The following is an 11575-nucleotide window of genomic DNA, read 5'->3' on the forward strand; positions in this document are numbered from 1 at the left end:
GGATGGACCAGCTGAGAGCTCAGCTGGATACGGCTCAAGGACCTCGTCAACGTCACTTACGAAGCTTGAGAACATCTTGGATGACAATGGCGAGGGAAACGAGTGGAAGAGATGCTGGGGCCCGCAAGTCCAGTGAAGACGGGCCATCTAAGTACCTAAGTAAGTAAGTATATAATCGAGATCACGAGTGTAGTTGCGGTACATTTGCGTACGCGGTCTGAACGTTGTAGTGGGGGGGCACCAGCCGGAACCGTGTTGGAACCCGCGTAAACTGCAGTGATGGGTGGTGTCAGCAAGGGTTTCACCACGCTTCTGGCCATTACGCCCCACCGAAGCTCCTCAAGAGAACCCACGTACGCAATTGCGTACGTGCTTCATGTCGTTCTGACCCTACTACATGAGTGGGGTTACCAAGTTCTCCTATTAGTCTTGTAGTTTGCTTTGCTCCTAGAACGCCTGTGTAGTTTGTAAAACTTGAAATTCTCCTAATTTCTCTCCTAATCATACACGATTGGCGTTTTCCATAGTCATTATGATTGGAAAATCCTTTTTCGCTTGTTGTACAAATTCTTCAATGAAAACAGAGTTTGGGAAGGGAGTCACTCAAGACTTCAGTCGAACAGCTAATTAGAGCACAAAATCGTTATTAACTGCCAAATGTGCATTGCGGATGATCATTCTTTGTGGCTCTTTTCGGTCATTTTCTCGTTAAAACTACTACATGAGATGACTCAGCACTTCGCTCCCAAAAAATCTGTTTGGAGACTTAAAGGCATCACCCCAGGAATCTAGGGTGCTACTGGTTTCAGGCAGGTAATGATTACACGAGGTCGTAGATTGTGGGGAAGAGGGTGGTTCCGTTCACCTCTCCCTGTATCAGTGTAAACAGAAGACCGGAACGCTGTTTCTCACGACGGCTTCTGTTGCAATGCGCAACTGTTGCGCCCCGCTCCTCCTGCGATTCGTCCGAATGGGTTTTCGACGAATCGCAGGGCGCAAAGAAGCAGGTGCGGTGGAGTGCAGCGGTTGGAATCGAGGTGGAACCATGGCGAACTGCAGAGACTGCAGATGGGTGGCGGTAGCGAGGATTCTTACACGATTCCAACAGCCATGCTCAACTGTCCGTGCTTCATGTCGTTTTGACCCAACTGTGTCGGGATTAGGACCAATTCTCCCCCAATTGAAATGAACTTTTTGAATATGGGTTTTGGAAAACTTAGATCATTCTTTCGTCAAAGAAAGCCTTGTACATACCACTTTGTCTTTGTTCATTTAGGAGAAAGTGATGACTGTTAATAACATTAGATGGCGATCTCAATTGCAAAATAAAAACGGAGGAGTCGAGTTTTTACCGTAACAGGTTGTAGTGTAAGTGATGGAAATTGTGTGACGTTACAATACATAATAAGATGCATAAAGGATAAAGTACCTTGTAGGGATGCGCCGACGTGTTCAGTTCAATTCAGAAAAGTTTAAGAGTTTACGAGCGCGTGTCTAGCCTATACAATGACTGCCGGGAGCTAGCGGATAAATTAAATCAGTATTTTTTTATCCTCCCTGACAGACCAATTTATCGACACAAGCTGGAAGAAATGTTTGGTTGGCACTAGGGAGGGGTCTGAACCAAGGATTGATCGTACAGTCACTCTTATCAACTGCGCTAAAGCCGCCCCCAAATACGCAATACGTGTAGTAAATATGTGAAAGTATGACCGTCTATATGCAAGTGTCGCTTACATTCATCTCATCGATTTGAAACGCATTGGTCCGACAAATACTCACAAGTGGCACAATTGTATAGTAGGCGCGAACGCGAAGTGGATCTGGGTTGAGCAACACCAGAACACACCACTACGATTTATTATGGCGAACTAATCTTTATTGTCTATGCTTCGTAAGAGCTGAAGTATCTTTTTCAGTTCTTGAACCTATGCTGTACACTATCGTAGACCAACCTCCAATCAAAGATTATGACTACTACATGGAATTGTTTGGGCAATCAGGAAAAAGCCAGGTTGGTGTTTTCTTTTTTGCTGAAAAGAAGAATGAACTGTTTGTGTTCTTGGACTTTCTGGAAAATTTTATACAGACATCAACTACACAAAAATTATGCACACTACTTCGCTTTGCGGCTAGGTGAGGGAATTACTGTTGCTACTTTAGTCATCGGCGCAAACTGGTGACGACAATCTGAACGAGGGGACTCAAACGGAAGACTGTTTTGACGAGACGAAATGGACTCAATATCCGGCCCACGTGAGCAAAATTCAAATAAACTCATTCCAATTCTTTCTACTGTCGCATCGAAGTTGCATTTTCTGGCCAGGACGACTTTGGATGGGGTGCAGAGCGAAGTGCTACTGTAGACTTCAATACCAGAGAAGATGAAGCAATGATGATGTTTCGCGAAAATCACCTCCAAAACCCACGGTTGAAACAATTCGTGGAGTCAGCTGGGCAAGTCAGTTCTGCTATTTTCTTAATTATTTAATTATTCCAGGCGAAAAGCTCACTGGTAGATACGTATGTGATTCATTAAGGTCATCATTGATCTGATTTCTGCCAGGCACAAATCTACAACTGGCATTATTCTGCAGCACAAGAGCACGCTCCCTTTTAGCTCAGGATTCAACTCGTTCGAACTGGGACCTATCGCTCAATGTCAGTTGGTTAAAAACTGCAATTTAGTATGAGAAACATGATCACCTAAAACCGTCGTAGGGGTATGTTCTTTTGACCTGAAGACGGATTTGTATGGTCATTTCGACTCACTCAAAACCCAGAAAGGTGAAATAGAAGGTGGCTTGTCCAGACAAAAGTTTTATCTGCCTAGTAAGAGGGGTTCTAAGTCAACTTTGGGTTCCCTAAATGGAAATCTGAAAAGCACATATATATTCGCAACCATGTGTACTGGAACAAGCGTGTCGCATCTCGCACCCATTTTCTGTTAATCTCTGCCCCCCCGTAATCGCGCTCACCCGTTTGATCACTTTCTGCGGTAGGCATGAACACTTGATACTTCACGCTTGTGAATGAGGTTCTTCAAAAAAATTTCTTGGCAGAAACGAAGCGCACCCAATTTTAACAGTAGCTTATACTAAAGGCGGCATATCACGAAACGGACCATTTTAGGATCTCTGTGGCCGAACATAGAGTTTGGCTTGTAGGTCACGAGTAACAGTTTGAGCCCGCTCAAGTCCCCGTGATCTTCTTGAAAAACGGCGTGGGAAAATGCGTCCACTCTTACGAGGTACGTTAGAACGCTCCGGCCCCTACACACGGGTCATGTTCACCATGAAGCGGTCGACAAGTCATGGGGTTTTCTCAGCAGCCCATTCAAGTAAAACCAATGAATAGACTGCTGATGGAACCAAAGCGTTTACAGGAGCAGCGCGTTCTAATGCATCTCACAGGAACTAAGGCGGTTATTACGCCGTGGATTGCAGGGGATCGAACGTGACCACACTCATGCTCGTTAACGTTTCAACCCGAGCCTTACATCCTCCCATACAGACCTCAATATCGTCAGTTTTGTGATTAGGTGCTCTTAGCCACTGAAAACGGAACTAAATAAACTCCCCAATCGAGATTCTTCCTTTCCGATGGAGGTGGGAGAGGTTATGTTGCTGGCGAAATATATATATATATATATTTATATATAAAATCATCATATATATGCCTGTCATTCATGAAATGAGACCAGTGCAACCAACCACTTAGTCCTGCGCTATACCTGACTTTGTCATGTTCCAAAGCGATCCGGCAACGCTGTGCACCTTATCGTTATTCTTTGCTATTATTTCTGTTTTAGTTATCTTCGAAGGAAAATCTCCTATTATTACGCATATTTTTATTTAACTGTTTTTTTCTTGCTGCTTGGAACATCCTTTTCAGTCCTTTGCCCAAATGTAGTCGAAATGACTCGACGCCTAGCGCAGCTGTTTAAACGGTTGCACTCGAAGTGGTGTGGTAGTACCTTCATCTCAGTCCGTCTGAAGCTGCCACAGGTTCCACATGGGGGGCGACCGCCCACGCAATCACACTACACGTTCAAGTAGTTTTGCCCCGACTGTATGTTGAGATAGTGCAGTCGTTAACGTTGAAGTAGGTAAAGCTAGTTAACGGCGCTTCCAAAGTAACAGCCACAAGGGAATCGTCAACGAAAGTTTGATCTCAGATTATTTAGTTCGGGGATCAGACCAACATATCGAATTTGGTCATGCATTGGTCTCCTGTTCTGAAATATTGTCTCTGGAATGAAACGGATCATTGAGAGCTACATATTTTCAGCTAGTAAAGTCGTATCGATTGCATTAAGTTCTAAGGCGCCAGATGTTCTCCTCATCGGCTTCTTCATCAAAGAATCGCCTGCAGAAGACCTTTTGAACCGTACACTACTCGTGGAATTCTACTTAGAAAATGAACAACCTCCTAAGAGGTACGCAAGTGTCGTGATGTATGGTGATGTGAACCGTTTCACGTCACTTTAGCTGCTGAACTATTTTAGACTGTTCTTATCCGAAGGAGAGATCACATGCACTAGTTACACTCCTGATGGCACATCGCTGATTGCAGGAGTGGTGAGGTTTTTTTGCGGTTTGTTTGCAATCAGTGGGAATATTCAATTATTCCAGAGTATGATTGTAACATCTGAAGTGCTTCTAATTAATCAGGCTTAAGCGCACGTTGATTTTCCCAACAGGCGTACTTTTCCGCTTGTGTCATTCCAAATTTCACAAAAAACACTATGAGTCCCGAAGAACACTGTCTCAAGCACTTCGCAGAGCAAGCCTCCTCCTATAAAACCTGTCCAAGGTGTTTCTGAAAGTGAATTTATTGACATCATTACTAAATCAAACAATATTTGCGCATTCTGGGCATTTTTGGTTCCTAAATGTTGCAAATTCACCTGTAAACTGTCAGGAACACTGTAATATTGATTGCAATATTAAACTGCTCTTTTTTTGTGTAGTTCTAAGTTCACTTATCTTCCGCAAAGATTTGATCCACTGAGGCACGAAACCCGTGACGTTCTACTTCTATTTTACCTGTGGGCATTCCTTCTTTATGATTGCGTAGTTTCGCGTGAGAGATGAGTGGAGACGGATGGGAGGAGGATCGTTCTCGAGAGGGTCCCTGTCCCATCACCGTGACCTTCGAACTGACCCACTGATGACATTGGCGCTTTTAATTTCCGAGGAATTTGGGACCAGAGCGTTATTTTTGATCTCACTCATAATATGTTAGTATTGTCCCCATCGTCAGGATCTGTGTGTCAGCCTTTTCCCTTCTTTTTCTGTAGGTAGTTTTTATTGTTTTCTTGTGTCTTTTCTGTGAATAAAACCACATGATTACCCTTACTGTCCCCTACGACATATGTACATCGCGTAGGTCCCTTTGCATTTTTTGCAAACCGAGAAATAAAACTGATTTATTTAAATGCTGCTTTGGGAAAGTTTTCAGTGTTGGGTTCTGTTGGTATATAGGATTCTAGACCTCGATTGGCAGTAACCAACGAAGAAGCTAAATTTAACTCCAGGATTAGTGGCCTTAGAAATACCTAAGGCACAGCTTTAAATCAAACGAGACCGGAAGTCGCTCTTCACTTAAAGGCAGCGTACCACGATTTTGGCATAGTGTGGTGCAAGCCTGGAGTTCGGGTTGTAGATTACAGAAGCCATCGTGGTTCCGTTCATGTTCCCCTCATCGTCGTACTTTTTTTTTTTTTTTTATTTTTTTTTTTTTTTTTTTTTTTTTTTAAAAAAAAATTTTTTTTAAATTTTTTTTTTTTTTTTTTTTTTTTTTTTTTAAAAAAAAAAAAATAAAGGGGGGGGGGGGGGGGGGAAAATTTAAAGAGGGGGGGGGTTTTAAATTTTTTTGTTAAATTTAGGGCTGTTCCATTTTCTCACGAAGATTATGGATGAATAAGTGGAACCGTGTTGGTTTCCGTAATCTACAATCCGAACTCCAAACTTTCGCTCTGGTTTCCACACCACATCAAAATCGTGCCTTTAAATACCATGGGTACATTTTAAGAGTGGATTTCTTGTGAAATTACCCAAGAGAAACTCTTTATATCCACACTAAAAATGGAATGATGTTTTATTTTTATTCAACTTTGTGAGTGTACAACGTTGCCTTGCTATACATTTTGATGTCTTCGACGTGTTGATTTGGATTCGTTGTTTTACGTTTTTGTTGTGATACTTGTGAATTACCTCGCAGATCTCGTCCACTACCGAAAATTCCCCGGAAGCTTCATTTAATTACTCAAAAATGTGTAGCATGAAATGAGCCGAAAGTCATCTTGTTAAGGAAAAGTACTAGTTCTAGAATGATGGAGCAATAGAAGCGTACGACCTGCTTGAGCCTTCATCTGCCTTCACCTCTTCGATGCCTTGGATTGGTAAGGCTCTTACTTTTTAAAGTCTATGCAACACCTTTAAAAGGAGATCTGACGTCAAGGTGTTATATAGCTCGAATTACAAAAATCTTTTTTTTTAAATTTTAAAGTGACTAGCCCTCTTTAAAAAGTTTTTTCTCGATAGAGGAACTCTTCTTCTGGATCTAAGAAAGTAAGCCATATTGTCTGTCACCTCATCTTACATCAGATAGCCCGTACGACATTCCACTTCGATCTCCAGCCTACGACTCGTCCTTTTTAAGTTCTACACTTGCTGATGGTAAAATGCATCCGGTTGTTGATGTACAAACTCTCACAAAAGAAGACGGGTAAGAAATCACTTGCTCTTTGCTGCTCTGGTCGTAGCTCTGCCAATCAACTATTCGATAATTTTAATCTGTAAAATTATAGTTTTTTTTAGGTCGTCTTGTCAGGTGGCTTCGCTAGACCACGCCGGCTCAATCGCTCTTTGGGTAGTGCTTAGGGATTCCAACGGACGGCCTGGCGTTCGGCCCGAGTCCCAGCTTTCTCTGCAACTACTTGCTCTAATTCGCCCAGATAACTTCATTTTAAGGTAGACGATACGGACATATTTTTTTTTCTGTTTGTAGTTAGGAAATAACTATATGCAATATGATTGTGAAACTTAATTGAGGAAATAAAATAAATGGATAGGTTTCTGGCACTCCTATCAACTTCATGGTGGGCCACACCCAAAATCGACAGCTGTTTTAAAAAGCGGATCTGGTACTGTGCATAGTTTAGGGCGTCTTCTCAGCCAACTCCACTAATTGCCAACTGTATGATCACCCATGCTGACCCTCAAGTGTTCTTAGTTGGTGAGTTAAGTAGTGGCATTTACGAGTGAGCTCAAGCGGAATTACCGCATTTTTTCCAGGGACAGATGCAGGATTCCTTTGCAACTTATCCAGAGCGAAAGTGTCCACGCAAAGAGTGCCACGTTTGATTGACAGCAAAATGAGTGTGTCGCTCTATTTGTATTGGACTGAGTTTGTTTCATGTAGAATTGCGTTCGGCGAATCCCTTTTGAAGTCTCTTTTGGACCTCATTTTTGACATTCTATTTCCGTTCAAAGCAATTGAACAGTAAAAAAAATAGCAATTTCAGTCTCAGCATCACCTTTTTCCCTGCTTTTGTAGTTCCATATAGTCTCAACTAATCGTAGTATCACTCAATTCATTTTTGAAAGGCATCACCCCACGAATCTGAGGTATCGGTTTCAGGCAGTTAATGCCTATACGGGGTCATAGATTGTGGGGAAGAGGGTGATTCCGTTCACTTCTCCCTGTATCAGTGTAAACGGACGACCCTGGAGCGCTGTTTCTTACGACGACTTCTGTTGCAATGCGCAGTCGTTGCGTTCCGTCTCTCCTATGATTCATCCAAATGGGTTTTCCACGAATCGCCCCGGAGCGCTGTTTCTTACGACGACTTCTGTTGCCAACCGTGCGTAACCGTTGCGTTCCGTCCCTCCTACGAATCGTCCGAATGGGTTTTCCACGAATCGCAAGAGGGTCGGGGCGCAATGGTTGCGCATTGTAACAGAAGCAGTCGTAAGAAACGGCGCTCCAGGGAATCATCCTCTTCCCCACAATCTACGACCCCGCATAGGCATTACCCGCCTGAAACCCGTACCACCCCAGATTCGTGGGGAGATGCCTTTAAAAATGGACAGGAAACTGTTGTGATGGAAGATGATGGGAATGTTTTCCTTTCCAACTACAAATTATATGGACATATCAGGGTCAGGGCAGAAAGAACAGGGAGTCTGTGTCGAGCAGAGGAAGAGTGAGCGTTGCAGTTGAGTCGCCCGCTTACTTGGTTGAACACATTCGACTGCCACTGCGCAGGGTGCAGTGCAAACCTTTGATAGTCTCTGTTGTAAATATGCGAACCCATGCCAGAGATGAACAGGAGAAATAAGTTTTAGTGTGCCTTTTATTCTTGAATACAATTTCTGAAATGCTGTACTTCTGTCATATTTCTTAGAGATGGGCCAAATGGCTTTGAGCATAGCACGGGTGCGTAAGTGATTGCGCTCAATGCGGCGCGGTGGAGCTATCTGTTGGGATCGAAGTAGAACCATATCTGCAGTGATGGGTAGTGCTAAAAGAGGCTAAGAGAGTCTCCCCACCTCCGATTCCAAGCGCTGTCTGCAATGCTCTGTTTCGTTTTATCGTCCATAACACTTGTTACAGCTACTCGACATTGTGTACCTCTGTCCGTAAGCAGTTTCCCACGTAGGTCTCAGGCCCAACATCGAAGACTGTAAGGCTCTCCAAGAATCTGGTGCTTCATTTTCTCTGATGAAGCAACTTTTTGCAATTGTACTATTGCTATAACTAATGGAAGCACATGAGATGACTTTCATGACTTACGCTTGGGTGAAAATCCCCCTGCTTGCATCATCTGAAACTTGTGATTGTCTAGCGCTTCTGATTCCTGGACTTGTGAAGAAGAAGACAGATTTCCGACATTGTTCCTGAAAACGTGTAATACTGGAATTAATTCGAAGTGGCATGTATACAACACCACTTTAGATCACCAACTCTTTCATCGGTTCATTAGTTAATAACAGAACTGTCTCAGAAGGACAGCGATTTGTTGCATCGTTGGGTACCGACGATTCTGGGCTGACGTCGTACGCCTTGAAGCATCCCTGGGCTAACTATCTTTTACTCGTGAAGACTACGCTCCGAATCTCACCTAGTAGTGTATAGAATATATCACCGAGATTTCCGCGAACCCTATCCTTAAGTTATAGGGGCCACCTTACTACCATGAACATTCATAGACGATATACACAGAAATTATAAAGTTTGCCTATTTTTCAGACGTTTTTGGAGAAGTACTTTGCGCAAAAGCGTCCCCCTTCGAGAATGTTGTCATTTTGGTGAGTTCCTGGATGCGAATTTGCTTTTTCTAATTCGTAGAGGGTTGCTGTGGAGAAGATTGTTTGTGAAAAGCCCAGATGGTGTATAAAGAACGCTGCGAATTTTCTTACCCTGTGTTCTGTAAAATGAAGAAGATTAGAGTTTTTAACATACCGTATCATGAAACTTTCGATGTTTTGATTTCTTATGGACGATTACAGGTTTGGAATGTAGATTTTGAATATGAGCATTGACCTGTTCAGTTTCCCTCAAACGTCCAGAAAAATTGCATGGGAATGGCCTTCGTTGAGGCTTACTTTGTCCCTACGAGGTGCGTTAGAACGCGCCACCCTCGTATACGCCCCGTGTCCATGATCGAGCGGTCGGAAGCCCAGTCAGCAGCCCATTCAAGTAAAACTAATGAATGGTCTGCTGAGGGGACTGGAGAGTGTACGATGGTGTTGCCTCATGGGAACTGAGGCGGTTCTTTCGCCGTTTCTCAGGACGATTAGAGACGGAATTGAGACAACGCGAACTCTATAATTTCCCGTAGACCTTCTAACATCGCTAATAATTTGGCGATGTGCTGTCTTTAATACTACTTTCAGGTGGGTTTTTCTTCCGGGTGTCTAGCGTTGTATCGTTTGGGCAAAATAAACCCTGTTACTGTTCTAACACCACCTTCAAGCTCAAGGAAACCATTGTCATCTGTTGAATGGTCACCGATGTAAGTTGGAACGATATTTTTCTTTTCTTTTGCTATTAACGAGCAAAGTATTTGTGATGTTCTCGTTTAGCTCACAATGCGTTTTGTATTCTCTACATGGGTGTAGCCGCCTTCTCGTTTGGGATCTCTCCATAGGGCGGTCTCCGCAATCCGTGAACGACTTATCGCAGGAGGTTGTGCTCTTCTGACCTCATATGTGCAGTAGGAGGGGATTAACGTATTTAAACTTTAAAAATGAAGTGTAGAACAGTTTAATGACTTCCGGGTGGGCATGAAAAAGATCTATCATCAATACCTTGATATGTACACAATCCATGCTCCTTCCCAAACTCTTTCTAACAACTGTTTTCTTTTTATACTTTGCGCTTAATAACAAGCGCTAACAATAGATCTGTCGCTAACGATAATAGTAAGTAATGCTTATAATAAATCTGCACTGCCGCAGGATTTTTAGCGCCACTTCTCGCAATGCCACGCAATGCCGGTTTGAGGTTTTCTGTTTCGAATTATCCGGAGACATAGGTTTGCCGCCAGTTGGTAGCGGATCAATGAATGGTAAAAATGGCAGATTCTAGCGATGCCCGTTGCAAGTGACGTGCTGTGTTGCCGAATTTCTCTATCCAAAAGAGAAAGTTCTCGAAACGTTGTCAGGAGAAAACTTGGCTATTGTAGTAGTGTAAAGCCCGGGTTGTGAAGTTGCATGTTTCTTTAGAAGTGATGAATTGTAGTTCAAAAGGTAATTGTATTACCTTTGAACTACAATCCATTTGAGTACCACAACTAGTTGCTTGACCTAATACGCAGGAGATTTTCCAGTCGGCAAAAATTTGAAAATCAAAATCAAAATTTCAAAATCAAAATTAGCATTTTTGGCATACGCTTTCTGGCTTCTCATCGAAGCTGCCGAAGCAGCTTATAGGATTTGCGTCTTGTATGAAGATGATCGCATAAATTAACGTGCAGTTCAGAAGTAGCGCGAGATATTCGTTACCAATTGTGGAATGTACATAACTGATCTGTTGTCATAGTTCTGCTATTCAACGAGAATTTTCAATTAAAAACAAGTAGGATGAATAATGTGTCAAATTATACTAGGTATGTGGTCTTCAATCGACACCAGTCTGTAATATGGAACTTTCTTGTAGGTCCCTGCAAGGGTGGTATGTACTCGAATATGGCTTCAGAAGAGCGTTATCTCATCCAGAAGTGGGATTGCCTATTTAGTAAGTTTTTTCCTGATTGATACAGTGATCTCTCGGTGTTTTGTTTTCTTGAGAACGAAAACATCGTTTTGTTTCATTCGATGAGCAGTTCATATTTGTTTTTCAGGCCCTTGGATTAAGTTCAGGAAAGGTTGATGTGCACGCATTGGAGAGACCAAGAAAAGAAGGAAATTTGTTGGCCACACTCAAAGCTCTCGACGAGTGAACTGACCACACTGACCAATGATAAAATTTCTAACCAAAAAATGTGTACATAAATAAAAAAAATTGATTCATAGCTAGTCTCTGAGTGCATGAATTATTGCTTTAATATCAGATGAAAATACGT

General features: G+C 42.6%; 1 protein-coding gene across 2 annotated transcripts; it reads left to right on the forward strand.

Annotated features, from left to right (window-relative positions):
• Nucleotides 1–2: 2 nt before the first annotated feature.
• Nucleotides 3–11452, forward strand: RB195_011074 (uncharacterized protein; the record flags this gene model as incomplete). 2 transcript variants are annotated; one of them, XM_064192335.1, is made up of 17 exons in its annotated part: nt 3–159; nt 1920–2014; nt 2164–2256; nt 2327–2461; nt 2541–2661; nt 4291–4438; nt 4508–4580; nt 6334–6406; nt 6612–6732; nt 6825–6977; nt 7169–7242; nt 7302–7385; nt 9259–9317; nt 9906–10024; nt 10095–10197; nt 11170–11247; nt 11354–11452. In XM_064192335.1, 17 exons carry the CDS (start codon nt 3–5, stop codon nt 11450–11452), a joined length of 1785 nt encoding a protein of 594 aa, XP_064049917.1. The 2 variants fall into 2 exon arrangements, with proteins under 2 accessions (XP_064049917.1, XP_064049918.1); XM_064192334.1 differs by having other exon boundaries at nt 87–159.
• Between the last annotated feature and the right edge of the window lie 123 nt (nt 11453–11575).

Source organism: Necator americanus, chromosome III, assembly GCF_031761385.1.
Source record: "Necator americanus strain Aroian chromosome III, whole genome shotgun sequence".
Taxonomy (NCBI): Eukaryota; Metazoa; Nematoda; class Chromadorea; order Rhabditida; family Ancylostomatidae; genus Necator; species Necator americanus.